This window comes from Herpailurus yagouaroundi, unplaced genomic scaffold, assembly GCF_014898765.1.
Source record: "Herpailurus yagouaroundi ecotype Mexico unplaced genomic scaffold, PumYag 77, whole genome shotgun sequence".
NCBI classification, from domain to species: domain Eukaryota; kingdom Metazoa; phylum Chordata; class Mammalia; order Carnivora; family Felidae; genus Herpailurus; species Herpailurus yagouaroundi.
Window position 1 is genome coordinate 43,895,523 of NW_024412388.1, and position 15,187 is coordinate 43,910,709.

The 15,187-nt window shown below is 43.0% G+C and overlaps 1 protein-coding gene across 2 annotated transcripts in view; it reads left to right on the forward strand.

Annotated features, from left to right (window-relative positions):
* Window positions 1–8,351, forward strand: part of TCEANC2 (transcription elongation factor A N-terminal and central domain containing 2) — a 36,980-nt gene extending 28,629 nt beyond the window's left edge. The window contains exons 5-6 of one of the 2 annotated variants that reach the window (XM_040470347.1): window positions 3,916–4,003; window positions 6,669–6,775. In XM_040470347.1, coding sequence (XP_040326281.1) covers window positions 3,916–4,003; window positions 6,669–6,688 — 108 coding nt within the window. In that variant the 3' untranslated portion in view covers window positions 6,689–6,775. Of the gene's footprint in view, window positions 1–3,915; window positions 4,004–6,668 lie in introns of both variants that reach the window. The other variant, XM_040470346.1, reaches the window with a different exon arrangement.
* The last annotated feature ends 6,836 nt before the right edge of the window (window positions 8,352–15,187 follow it).

Here is a 15,187-nt window from a genome sequence, read left to right on the forward strand (position 1 = left end):
CACCTATAATTATTGGAAAGATGAAACACACAAAGGAATAGTATATATAGTATGTGATGATTAGAAGTCACTTAACGAGTATTGGTTCCTTCCTACTTAAAATTCTTCCCCTTCCCACTGAAGCAAAAATTCTGGTATGGACTCTGCTATGGACTCAGTCTTTTGAAAAGACACTACTCCCCCTTTTTTAAAATGTCAGCACTCATACCTTTAGTTTCAAGGCATATAATCAGTTGGCAAGACATAATCTCTATTGTTTCCATAGCTGACAGTTCAAATGTTAGTAGTTTGAGGTACGCCTGGTAAAAGGAGTTTTGCTCATAATCATCAAAAATAAATCTTATAGATCAATTAATATTTTCGAAAAATCAGATGTAACATCCATATTTTTTTCCTATTCTTAAGATATCCCTATTAAAATATACTTAAAGAATAATTTGAGAGGCACCTGGGTGGCTCAGTCCATTGAGCATCCAGCTCTGGATTTAGGCTTGGGTCATGATCTCACGGTCACGGCATTGAGCCCTGCATTGGGCTCTGCCTGCTTGCGACTCTCTCTCTCTCTCTCTCTCTCTCTCTCTCTCTCTCTCTCTCTCTCCCCCCCCCCCTCCCCTTCTCCCTCTCCCTCTCCCTCTCCCCCTTTCTGCCCTTCTCCTGCTGGCATGTGTGCGCACTCACACTCTCTCAAAAATAAATAAGAATAATTTAATATTATTAACAAAAGAAACAATTTCAAAAGTCTGATTTAAATGCTAGGTCTGCATTCTCTGAGAAAATATTTTAACCTTTCTATCTCAATTATACATCTACAAAAGAAAGGTAAATGGACTTGTGGTATGTTACTTTTTAAAAATAGAGTTTTGGGCTTTTTAATACAAACTTATGATAGAAAATGAGAAAATGCAGAAAGGAAAAAATAAAATCACCATTGAACTACCATCAGACATAATCTTATTGACATTTTGGTGCATTTTCTGTTTGGTAAATTATTATAGCTCTTTAAATGAATATTGGGCAAGTTAATGATTATACCATATTTATTAAGAGCCAATCATATGCTAAATGTTCCATATGATGCTTTTATTGATTATTTAAATAACCGCTGAAAACTGACGATTATTTACATTTGCGTTTTACTTTTAACCTTGATCAATATCAGTGTCATTTTATATATCCTTTTCTATATATCTTTATTTTTTCATGTTTATAATTTTTAATGTCTATTTGATAGTTTAGTGAATTAATATGCTGTAAGTTTGCTTAAGTTCTTCTAAACGAAGTTTTAATATGACTATTAAACCCTTAAAGGAAGAAAAAAATACGAAGACTGTAAGTCTAATTTTCCAGAGTATCGATTAGCCAACAAGGTTTGCTATTTAATATTTTACATAAAGTTTATTTTTTAAATAAGCCAAAATTATTGCAGGAACATAGAGTGTGGGTATATAATATGTAGTTAATGTGGTGGTAAATACCAGTTCCCTGTGGTATCTTTTTAAGTAAATGATAATAACGAAGCTATGCTTGTAAGGATTAATGAGCAGTTTGCCTGCTATATTAAACTCCATAATAATTATCCTTTTAGTTTATCCATTAATTATCCTTTAAATGGCACATCAAGTGGTAAGCACTCAAGTGTTACAAAGCAAAGTTAAAAAAGTGATACATTCGTTAGCGCTTCCCAATGTAATTGGAAAAAATATCAGATTAAGCATAGCTGAATGGTTTTGCTCCCAAAGAATAAATTTTTAAAATTAAAAATGTGCATCTTACCATCTTCCTTGGGCAAAAAAATCAATCTGTTTCCCTTGCGTAATAAACAGCATTTGATAGTATTTTTATCAGTTTGGTATGTCAGAAGATATAAATATAAGCACTTTTATATAAGGTTAACTTCTAGCACCTATCATCATCTGAAATATTTCCATATTAGGGTGAATCAATGAACCATCTAATCCAGTATCTGGTCTTTGACAGTAACCAATGTTGAGTGCATTCAAATCAGACATCAGATCTCCATAAATGTACTCTATCAGCCAGTGGTAAACCATTGGGTAAGTTACTGGCCCAATGACTAAAAAGCCTTTACAATTTGATCCTAGTATGTGTTCTTGCAAATTCACTCATTACATTTTTGTAGAAAAAATGGTCTCGTGTTATTTGTTTGGGTCATGTCCTTTAGTAGTGAAAGCCACAGATGAAGAATATACACACACAGCCAAAAGGCGCATCTCTTTATTACTCTACACAGGTCTCGCTTTCCAGATTTATGGATTGTTTCCTTGTTCTTGGAATAATGGGATAGATGAATAAAAACTCCACTTTTGAGACCCATGCTCCATTCCCCTTTACTTCTCCCTTCCGGATCTTCTTTGTTCTTCCCTGTCTTTTAGATCTTTCCTCATATGAACGTCCCCTGTGGTGTCATTCTCTTACTTCCCCTTCCTCATTATCCACTCTCCTTCCTACCTCATGGCCTGTGATCATTTTCCTATTATGTCATTAAAAAAAAATGAACCTGATTCTCAAAGTGAGCCCGTATCATTAAGAGTTATGAAATACTGGCCGGTTGGCCCAGTTGGTTGTCGGATGGTGCTAATGAGATCCAGGTCAGGGGTACGTCCCCATATGGGACTGTTAGTTTTTCCTTTGTTTAATGGCCTCAGACTGCACCTCTGGCTTTGACCAGCTCTCTCATAAATGTATTCGAGTGGTCAAAAAGGAGTGTGGGTAGATGTGTACAAATCCAGTCAAGCTATTGGAAAACTCATACGAAGTTTGCTCCCAGTGGATATTCAAGTCAACAAATGTTTAGTATTGGTGCTGGTGCTGGACAGAATATAAACATAAATGAGTCGCATTTCCTGGGCTAAGAAAGCTTATCCTTTCTTGGCTGAGAGCCTGCAAATGACTAAATATAAGGCAGGATGAAAATATGTCTGGAATAGCGGTTTGGCAAGTGGTATAGACACACAAAGGACAGAACAGTGAAGTCTGATGGGGGAATCTGGGAAGGTTTTATGGAAGAGATGACAGTCGAAGGGGATAGGATTTTCCTAACTAGAAAGTACATATTAAAATAGAAACATTATATTTCAGATCTCATCTTTTATGCATAGGATATTATTGGAAGAGCAGGAAAGGATGGAGGTATACACAGGGAAAAAGGATATTCATTTAACAAATGCTTACTGAGCACTTGCTTTGTGCCTGCACCTATGCTGGGCATCAGGAATTCGGGAATAATTCCGACATGGTAACAACCCTAGAGGGGCTCACCATCTTCTGAGGGAGATAGACAAATAAATAGTCACAATCCAGTGTGGGAAGTTCTACACTTGAGGTAGACACCTGAAGACCTCCTTAGCTTGCTTTTAAAGAGCTTAAGGATGTGGCAAACATCACTAATTGATTATGGCACCATTTCCCACTGGGGCCAGACTCCTTGATGGAAGACAGCTCTAGATGGTCACATTTTATATCTTCCCCAGTTACAGCCAGTTTGTCCAGGATTGGACACACAGTGAACTTACAGGTACAAATAGATAAGGAAGGCAAATCAGATTCTCTGTCTCTGAGGAGTGTGAACTAGGAAATGGCAAGAAAGCAGCAGTAGGAGTGTTGAAGCAGAAGGGGTGTTGGAAGAGTTACGAGGGAGCAGAAGCTGTGGGCAGAGATGTGTAGAACAGGGGAGAGAATAAAGCGGTTAGAATTGGTAGTAAGGCAAATAGAGAGGAGCAAAAACATGTAAGAAAGAGACCAGGCAGATCTTGAGACACACGAGAGAAAGGGTATGGTCTCTAAATAGATCCCTAGGTTTCTTGTTCCCGTTCCCATTCATACAGATATATCCCATTCCGGTTCCCGTTTCCATTCACATGGATGTTTCTCATGGCAAAACCTCTTTTTCTCAAGGTCTCAGTGAGACTCCGGTCCTTTCACCCCAAAGGACTTAACCTGAATCACCAAGTTAGGACCCATTGGAGAGGACTCAACAACTTGGGTAGGTTTGAAATATCCAAAGGCAGTTAGAAGATAGACACTCTTCACTTGGGGCAATGAACTTGTACACATGGGTGTGTGATGAATTCTTTCCCCTTATGATTTACAGTTTAATATCACTGCTATTTTTCCTCCTTGTGATTGGCCTCCATTTAACAAGAAGCATGCATGAGAATCGTTAGGTGTTTGCTTTCTGTCCCTGTCACATCACTGGTACGGCACGCGGTCCACTGCCCCACGGTTATCTGTATACATGCCATCTCCTTTTTCCACTGGGAGTTCCTGGAGGGCAGGGTCAGGTCTTTTCTGCTCTGTGTCTCTAATACCCAAATCAGGCCGGACTCAGAGTAGTGACTCAGGAATTATTTGCTGAATGAAGTATGGGTGGTATCCAGTTATGTGAATTTCAAGGTACTCTTAAAGTTCTTTTTATATGTATATTACAGTTTGATGGAATGGCCATGACCTCTTTTTGCAAATGCACATATACCCTTCTCCCCCAACAACCACTTTCCTCAAAAAAAAAAAAAAAAAAAAAAAAAAAAAAGGAAAATGAAGACTTCCTCTTGTCTGTTATGTTAAGAGAATCTCTGAACAGTGACTGACCATCCTCACACTGAGGTGAGCAGCCTCTCTGGCAAATGTTGCTGGACAAACAGTGGGCCAACAGCAGCTACCCTTTCCATCTCCTAAAGTAGTCTGGTACCAGGGCTGCCTCAGGCCAGGGGCTAGTTCGGTGCTCTCCCAGGAGGCTACGAGAAGCTCAAGGAGTCTGGATTCTGGAGAACCATGTTGCCATACCACTCACTCCAATGCAGGCCTTGGAGATAGTCCTCAGGATCCCGAACTTCCCTGAGCATCTTTTGTCTGCTACACATAGGCAGACGTCTGGGCCTAGACAGTCATTCTCCTTGTCTCTCTCTTTGTTTCTTTCAGTCCTCTTCTGCTCTCTGCCTGGTCCTTATTTCCCCCAAGCTTCCCTTCTCTATTCGTTTTGTTCTGTCGGTCTCTCTGTTATGTGAGGATGTTTTATCGAATAACAGGTGTTCCTTTTTTACTTTTAGTACATTTTTTCTTAAACTTTTCTTTTAAATAGAACTGTAGTACATATATAGGAAAGTGCACAGAAGATAGATGTGTATGTAGCTCTGTGAATTTCTCACAAAGCAAATGCCCACTTTACCTCACCAGATAAGTCTCGGGTCAAACATCACTCTCTCCCAAAGCCAGGCGCTGCCCTCCTGGCTTGGGACCCTATGCTGTAGCTCTGCGCCCCAGCACCCATTCCTGTTCCCTTTCCTGATACTCCGCATACTTATGATCCTGTTCTCTACTTGTCTCCAACTGGGCTGTGCTCTCCGTGGAGTCAAGGACTGTCAGCCTTGTTCACTGCTTTTTCCTCAGCCCACGCACAGAGCCTAGCACATAGTAAGTGCTGAATAAGTATTTGAATGAGTGGCAGGGTGGGGAGAGAAGGGAAAAAAGGAAGTGAGAAAAAGAAAATTGTTTCCTGTTTTCAGGGAAGACAAACTCAGAAAATAGGTCATTCATCTTATGAAAGTGTCTACAGGAAGCTTAGGACATTGTGGCCACCCAAGGAAGAACTTTCAGTCCTTTGAGCTAGGATTTGCTTTTTTGCTTTTTGGTTTTGAGCTGAGTTTTCACATGCAAATAGGAATATGTTTCTTGGGAAAAGTGGACCTTGCTGAGGGAACATGTCCCTGGGCAGCGGCACAGCGGGATGTGAAAGCACCTTGGCTTGCTCAGGCTGGGCCACGGTCAGGGCTGGCGAGGCGAGTAGTGGGAGGTGGGCCTGGAAAGGAGGGTAATGAGGGAGTCTCTGAGCAGCAGCCCAGTCTGGCCTGGATCCAGACTGTGGACAAAGACCCAGACCTGTCCTGCTTTGATTAGGTCTGTGATTTCAGGAGGGCTTGGGCCTGAGCTGGACCTCCCCAGAATTGCCGCAGGTCCCATCCGCCAGGGCCACTCTGCTTAGCTGGCCCCGTGGAGGTCCCTTCAAACTCAACTGGTCTCTCCAAAAGTAAGGGGGCAGTTAGTATGGTGAAAGGAGAGGATCATGAACTTTGGGGTCAGGGGTGCCAGGTCAGAGTCCCGGCTCTGCCTCTTAGTTGTGAGACCTTGAACCTTTCTTTACCCTTGAACCTATTTCCTCATCTGTAAAATGAGGTAACAGGAGTTGTGAGCATTAAATGTGAAAAGTGATTTATAAACTGTTCTACATGCATATCAGGACCCAGACCTGGTGTTTCTAAAATGTTGTAAGGGGTTAAAAGGCACTTTAAAAAACAAACCAAAAAAAGTATAAACTGTTATACTGATTTATTATCCTTGGTCTTCGTTTCCTGGTTGGTAAAGTACAGGGCCCAGTACCCGTTGCTTAGTTCAGGCCAGTTTCCTGTTATAATGGCAAATATTACCACCCGGCAGGGGTTGTGAATGAGGTCCCTGTCACAAAGCACATGGCCTTGTTCCTTAATTGCTAGGGTGGAATTAATTTGCTCTTCCTGTTTCTCTTGTGACAGGAAGTAGATGTCCTTGAATTTCAGTTGATTAATGGAGGCCTCTGAGCAGAGTGCTCCAGCCTCTCTTGCTTTTAATCCTTATGCAATGCAAGGCCCTAATTTGATAATTTTGCTGTTTTTTAGATGGATCACCTACTGGTTGAAAATATTGAGCGGGAAACGTTTCATCTCTGCTCCCGCCTCATTAATGGGCCATACCGGCGGACGGTGAGAGCCCTGGTCTTCACATTAAAGCACCGAGCTGAAATCCGGGCTCAGGTGAAGAACGGCTCGCTGCCAGTCGGCACGTTTGTACAGAACCACAAAAAATGACCCGAGGATGGTTCCAAAGCTGGGCTGGGCAGAAAGCAAAATGGGCCTCTCTCTGCCATTCAAAGACTCTTTTGAGTTTGGGTGATGGCTGCTGCTGGTGGTGCTAAATTTTCCCATGGTGCCATTCCTTCAGACCGAGGATGCGGAGAGCCCCGGGAGCCAGGCCTGCGGGAGATGCTTCATTAGCTGTATGCACTTGCGCTGCCTCACGGGACGTGCGCTGGCTGTCACTAGGAAGCGCGGTATGGTTGCCATCACCCAACCCAGTGAAAGGGTGACAGATTTCACTGTGAGTGCGCCAAGGACACCTCTAAACTTCCCCCATGTCAGGCAGATGAAGTTACTACTTTATTTCGCCACCCTGCAGGTAACTGAAACTCAATTACTGTGGCTGCGCACTCAGTTCCATCCCCCTGAGTTTAGATAGCTCTGGTGCCTCTCAGAACTCCCCTGTCTGTTCTCTTTGCTCTACCCCGGGGGTGAGCCTGCTGGAGCCAGCCAACTACCCCTTCTTTCCAGAACTCACTTATCTGAACATTTCAGCTCTCCCTGGAAGACCTTCTGCATTGGTCTCCAGAGCCCCCATGCTGAGGCTTCTAATGAGGAACTGGCCTGAAGCGTCCCCCTACCTTGGGGTTTATTTGAATACGCTGGCTCTTGGTTTAGGGCTCCGTAGAAGATACATAATGAAATTTCTCTTGAAATGAATTACCACAGTAGAAAAAAACACATCTATATTCTGAAATGAAATGCCTCTGTACAGGCCTGCTTGAACAATTACATAAATGAGATTTGCTCTTTTAAAGTCATAATAAACTGGGACTTTTTTTTTTTTTTTTTTTTTTTGCCTAAAACAAAAGGTATGGCCTGTTCATTGAAAAGTATTTGGGGTTGAGAAAGGGGACAGTTGGTGAAAATAAAGAATGACTGGATGAGAATTTGAGGGAGATAGCAATACCCAAGGAAAGCTTTTTAGGGCAGATGAGAGCATGTTTATAATCTGAAGAGAAGGAGCCAATAGGAAGAGATTAAACTGTTTAAAAAGAGGGGCTAAGTTCAAAAGCAAGGAGAAAAGAGAGGGGCCTAATGTCTACCTTCTAAGTGCTAGAGACCATTCCTAAGCTAATTTGTTAGCATTTACATTGATGTTTATTGTAGGGTCTTAAAAATCCTGTTTAACCTTCTCATTTTTGCGTCAGTAAATATTGTTTCAGTTTTTTAGATTTCTTCATTTATTTAGCACTTATTTACTGAGCACCACTCCTCGGGGCACTGTGGGACCGACCGAGCGGTAGCAGCAGATGAGACCCTGAGGCTCACCAGGCAGAAGTGTCTTGCTCAGTTCCCCACTGCTAATAACTGTTGGAGCTAGAATAATAATCGAGCACTTAACCACGGGCTCGGCACTGTGGTAGACATTTAAAAAACTCCTAACAAACCAAATAAAAAAGTAAAACTAATAAACTAATACCTAATTAAAGATGAGGAAAGTGAGGCTCAGAAGGGCTGGTAACTTACTCGGGTCGCACACAGATGGTGAATGGCAGGTTCAAGATCCAAAACTGAAGTCTACTTGATATAGATGGTCTTCCTGGTTGATTTCGTCCACGCATGTCCTTAGGCATTTCGTATATGCCAATGACTCTCCAGTTTGTGTCTTCAGACCCCTGAGCTTCAGACAGAATCTCCTAGATGCGCATCTCAGAGGTAACATGTCTTCTTGTACTTGGCAATACTGGCACGTTAGCCAGGAGCCTGGGGGTCAGCCTAAGCTCTTCATCCCCTCACCCCCCCTCACCCCCCACCCACCCAACCAAATCCTGATGGTTTTACTTCTCACCTAGGTTTACAGTCTCTTGTCTCTCCTCCATATTTAGCACAACTTCAGGACTTTATCCTCTCTTTCCCAGGTGATCACATGCCCCGCTAACTGATCCCTCTGCCTCTAGTCTTAACCTCTTCAAATTGGCCTCTCTGTGCTAGAAACAAAGTGACATACCAAAACTGAAAATCCCACTGTGTCACTCCCCCTTGGAGCATTTTCACATGTGAGCGTTTTCTGTCTCTGGAATGCTACTCTCTATCTAATTCCCTCCCCTGCCCCTTCTGTAATACCCTGTTCTATATACATACTCACATGTTCTCTGGGTATCCCCACTCGATTGGAACCTCCTTCAGAAGTCCTGCCAGAAGTCAGAAGTCCTGTCTTACTCCTCTAGGTATCTTCAATCCTTTGAACAGTGCTTGTCCCATAGAAATACCCAATACGTACTTGTGGAATTAATGGATATCCAGGCGCCTATGCCCTGTCTACCTCCACCTTTGTTCCCCTTAGAATCTATTATCCGCTAGGGTAGGTAGAGTGAACCTTTAAAAATGTAAAACAAATCATGTATTTACTCTGCTCAAAACCTAGTGGCTTCCCTCTCAGAGCAAAATTCCAAGCCCTTCCAATGTCCTCCCAGGCCCAACATGATGTGGATCCTGGCCGCCTCTTTGACCTCACTTCGTAACATTCTCTCCCTTTCTTACACCTGTGTGGTCCTACTGGCTCCCTTGCTGTTCTGAACACACACACCAGACATGTTCCTACCTCAGGGCCTTTGCACTTAAACTCTTGCGCTGATTACACTGCTCTTTTTATAGATACTTGCGTGTTCCTATTTTCACTTGATTTGGGTCTCTGTTTGCCTTATCAGAAAGGCCTTCACTGACTCCCCTAAACAAAACAGCACTCTCTCCCAATCATTTTTTAATACTCTACCTTGCTTTATTTTTGTTCAGAGTATTCATCCCCTTCCTTGATACAGTTTATTATTTCTTTATTGCCTATCACCCCACCTCCTATAAGAATTTAAGCTTCCTTTTTTTAAAATTTTTTTAATGTTTATTTATATTTGAGACAGAGAGAGAGCATGAGCAGGGGAGGGGAAGAGAGAGGGGGAGTCAGAGGATCTTAAGCGGGCTCTGCGCCGACACAGCCCGATGTGGGACTTGAACCCACAAACCGTGAGATGACCTGAGCCAAAGTCAGGTGCTCAACTGACTGAGCCACCCAGACGCCCCAAGAATTTAAGCTTCTTGATAGCAAGAGTCTTTGTTTTTGTTCCTACTATACCTCCAGCACCTAGAACAGAGGCTGGCACAAACTTCGTCTCCATAACTGTTGATTGAATAATTGAATGGCCAGTTGTAGGCATACAGGAAAGTCATCTAATCCAATCAGGGAATGCTTCCTGGGGGAGGTGACAACCTGTGTGCAGTCTGAAAGGGCAGAAGTAGGTAATTGGGTGGTTGAGGTGTATGCCTGGCAGAGAAAGCAGAGTATGGAAAGCCCTGGAACTGTGATCCCTAGGGTGTGATTGGTATAGCTGGAGTAGAGAACACATGCAGGAGAGTACCTGGGGATGAGGCCGGATGGGAGGGCAAGGACCAGGACAAATCTGAAGGGTCTTGAGCACAAAATGAAGAGGTTTGGACTGATTGCAAGCAGGAACTAGTTAGTTTCTTATTACCGGGCTTTGTGGAAGAGAAGCTAGAGCAGGGAGAGCTGGGCAGGAGGAGGAAGCTTCATTTATAAACATCCAAAGAGTTCCGCTAACTTAGGAACCCAGAGTAAGTTGAAAACAAATTGCTGTCTAGCTGAAAGGCTTCAGTGGTGATAGTTAGAAAGTGAAATGATTGCAGAGATGTGCTTTGGAGATTTGGAAGGCAGGCTGTGTTATTTGTGGCTGTTTTCTCCTTGATGCATGTGCAGAATTTCCATGCATGGTAATGGAGCTATTCTGAGTGCTTGCCAAAGGGAAGGAGGCTCACAGACACCCACGTACGCTTGTCCACCCACAGAGAAGCACCTCTGAGCTCCAGCCTGTTACAAGTGAAAGGGACAGCTCCTGAAAAGGAGTGAGAGAGGTCCCTAGGACTCTGAGTTACCTGTAAGTCTACGCGTGAATATGTCTTCTGTATTTACTTGCGGTAGGAAATTAGGAAATTAAGTACCATTAGAGTCTGCTCCACTAGTTTATTGGTCCTTTTTTGGTGGTTGAATCAGAGGTCCTGGGCCCTTGGGTAGGGACTGGGTCTTTTCATTCATTTGCTCAATGAACAGATGTTGCCCATCTACTGTGTGCCCATGACTGGACTGGCACTGGGGAAACCGCAATAAATGAGATATAATTTCTACCTTTGGGGAGCTCTTAGTCTGGTGGCGACACAGACACATAGGTAAATAATTATACATATATATATACATGTATATATATACACACACAATAATTATACATATATTTACATAGGTAAATAATTATAGTATAAGATAATAGGTATTTACTGTAGATGTTTAGTTAAAATGTTGAGAAGGTGGGAAAAGGAATGATTCACACCATTCTAAGGGAAGAAAGTCTTCACAGAGCATTGATGTTTGAACCAAATCTTGAAGTAGAGGTAGGAGTTCTTAGCAGAGGGAGCAGCGTGTGCTCAGAGGCACAGGTGTAAAGGCTTGTTTCACTAGAGGCAAATGTGTGTTGGAAGCATAAGGCTCTTGGAATGGTGGGCAGAAATGGGGCAAAAAAAAAAAAAAAAGTGGCCAGGGCCATGGAGACATTATGCAGGAGTTGGACTTTGACCTTCAAATAATGGGAGGCCATGAGATGTGTTTGAGGAAGTGAGGGACCTAGTAAGATGTGTGTTCTACAAAGATCAAAATGTTCCTACGTAAAAACGTATTTAAGAAAAAAAAATTGGGGGCGCCTGGGTGGCGCAGTCGGTTAAGCGTCCGACTTCAGCCAGGTCACTATCTCGCGGTCCGTGAGTTCGAGCCCCGCGTCGGGCTCTGGGCTGATGGCTCAGAGCCTGGAGCCTGTTTCCGATTCTGTGTCTCCCTCTCTCTCTGCCCCTCCCCCGTTCATGCTCTGTCTCTCTCTGTCCCAAAAATAAATAAACGTTGAAAAAAAAAAATTAAAAAAAAAAAAGAAAAAAAAAATTATTAACCCAAAAGCTTAAGACAAAGGAAAGACACGCTTGAGAGTCAGTAAATGAGAGATTTTTTTTTTTTTTTTGACAAATGAAGTTTAGAGTTGACCAAACAGATATCATTAGAGAGTCCCAGGTTTGAAAAATGGCAGGAGGCTGAGATAATGCATTTACTTTGTTCAGTGGTGAAGGATCAGGCAGCTGGCCTTTTTTCATTTATAGAATATCAGGTTCTTAAACTTGTGCATGTCAACCTTGGTTTTCTTTTGCTGCAGCCTCAGGCCTCAGAGCCTCACTCTGAGATTTGTAATGTGTTTTGGATGCGTTTATCACAGGCAAATGGGGCGGGGGCTCGGCTTGTTACTGCCCATTACTGCTATCAAAGGGAGTCCATCCAGAAAACAAGGCTTTGGGAGCTTTGATTAGGTCAGTGACACTGCCTTCGTTTCAAAAGAGAGATGGTTTGATTGGATAACATTGTATTTTCTTTTAAGTCAACCAAAATAATAAAATTGCTGTCAGGGATAGGCTTACCCAAAAGCAAAGGAGCTTAGAATACCAGGATGTCCAGTCAAATGCTACTTGTTCATCTTGTTAAGATCACTCACTCAGTGTGTATGTGTTGTTGAGCTCTTATGAGCCAGGTCCGGGGGGCACAGGGATAAATGAGACATAGTCTCTGGCCCCACAGTCTAATGAAAGAAACAGATAAACCATTAAAAAAAGACAAATGATTGTGAATTCTGGGAATTCAAAGGAAAGGAAATAAGCCAATAAACATATTAGAAGATGCTCAACCTTACTAATAAAAGGGGAATGGCAAAGATCAATGCCATCCTTGAGGACGTAAAGGATACAGGGGCAGTGATTCTCATCGTCTTCATTTCATTCACTGATCTGGCCCCTGCACAAATCAAGTGGTTCCTGGAGGATGACTGTGGATTACGGCAAAATCAACCAAGTGCTGGTTCTGCTTGCGGTGCTATGCCAGATGTGGCGTCTGTCCTAGCGCACATTCGCATGTTCTCAGGTCCACGGTATAAAGCTATGGACCTGGTGAGTGTGTTTCATCTCCTTCCCCATCAGAAGCAAAGATCAGAGTTCATATTCCCTTGGAACAGACAAAAGTACACAATTACCATCTTGCCCCAGGGCTGTTGAGCTTCCTGCCCTCCCACGACCTAGTCTGAGAAGACCTATACTGCCTAGATACCTTGCAGAACATCAACTTGGACCAGATGAGCAATGAGCAAGTGTAGTGGAAGCCTTGATGAGACACATGCATTGCAGAGAGCGGAAGAACACGCTATGAAGATTCAGAGGCCTGATAGACATCTCAGTGAAATTTTTAGGGACCAGTAGTCTGGGATATGCCAGGGACATATCTTCCAAAGTGAAAGATAATGGTGATCGCACCTCCCACCTCCACCCCACATGAAGAAGGAAGCTCAATGTCAGGTGGGCCCCCTTGGGTTTTGGAGGCAGCGCATTTCCCACCTGGGAATACTGCTCCACCCCATATCAGATGACACAGAAGGCTGCCAGTTTTGATGCTGGCCCAGAATGGGAAAGGGCTCAGCAGCAGAACCAGACTATACAAGTAGCCATATGATCTGGCAGAAACCATGGTATTTGAGGTATATGTAGTGGGAAAAGATACGTATGCAATTCGCGACAAGGCTGAGTAGGAGACAATATAGACCCTTGGGGTTCTGGAGCAGGGCCATGCCATCTGTATCCAGGAATAACACACTTTTCAAAAAATAGCTTCTGACTTGCTGAGCGTTCTGGTGGAAACAAAACAGATCATCTGACTGCAGAACATCAAGTTGACCATGGAACTAAAGCTGTTCATCGTAAGGTAGATTCTGTCAGATCCACCAAATCATAGGGTCACACAAGGCCCAATTCATCAGGATAGACATGGTACAACTGGGATTTGGCACAACAGGGCCAAAGAGCAAAAGACAGCTGCATGAGCAGGTGGCCCAGACATTTATGTCATCCACCATCTTTGCACCAGTGCCTCTCCCTGAGGTCACCTATGGCTGCCTGAGGACCTCCTTATATCCAGCAGGAGGAGAAAAAAAGCCAAGCTTTGTTCATGGGTGGGTCAGCTCAGTATGTGTGAGTAAGCCAAAAATAGACTGTTGCTATACTGCAGGCCCCACTGCAGTGTCCTTGAAAGACAGTAGAGGAGGAAATTCTTCCAGTGGACAATCTCTGAATAGTACACCCAGTCATCCACCTTTTGTGGAGAGACAGAGGGCCCATTGTTAGAAGACACATGGATCTAGTGGGCAGTGGTGAATGGCTTGGCTGGTTGGTTAGAGGCCTGGAAGGAGAAGTTTGAAAAATCAGGGACAAAGAGGTCTGGGGTAGAGGCACGTGGATGGACCTACGAGAGTGGGCATCAAGTGTGAAGTTCATTGTATTCCATGTTAACACCCACCAGAGAATGTATACCACAGAAGAAGCATTAAACAACTACAAGTAGCCATGCTACTTGTGAACCATATGATCTAGCAGAATCCATGGTATTTGACCATGCAGCCAAAGCTGTTCATCATAAGCTGGGTTCTATCAAATCCACCAAATCATGAAGTCACACAGTCCCTAACAAACTTCCTGTACGCTAATCTCCATCTCACGGTCTACCTTCCAGGGAACGGACCTGCAACATAGCTCTTCTAATTGCTGGTAACAACTCTTAAATCGGGTGTCAGCAAAATTTTCTAGAAAGGGACAGAAAAAGTCTGGTTTGCAGGCCATATGATCTCTCACAACTACTCAACTCTGGCGTTATAGTACAAAAGCAGCCATAAATCATACATAAATGAATGAGTGTGGCTGTATTCCAAAAAACTTTCCAAAGGCATGTGGTAGGTGGCATTCGGTCCACGGCCTTAGTTCGCCAACCCCTACTCTAAAGAAATATTTTTACAAGCGTACCAAGTAGGCGTTACAAAAATTTAATTGCAGCATGGTCTGTAGTAAAATTTTAGAAGTAATCTTACACTAAAAAAAGGAAGGTTACATAAATTGTGGTATTTATAGATTTTGGAATAGTATGCAGCATATAAGAAGAATGAGTTTAGATCAAAAAGCAGCACTGCCCAATAGAAATATAACATGAGCCAGCCACATACATAATTTTGAATTTTCCAGGAGCCACAATGAAAGCTGTAGAGAGAAACAGATGAAATTAAGAATATATTTGAGGGGCACCTTTGTGGCTCAGTCAGTTGAATGTCTGACTTCGGCTCAGGTCATGATCTCGTGGTTTTTTGAGTTCGAGCTCCGTGTTGGGCTCTGTGCTGACAGCTCAGAGCCTAGAGCCTGCTTTGGATTCTGTATCT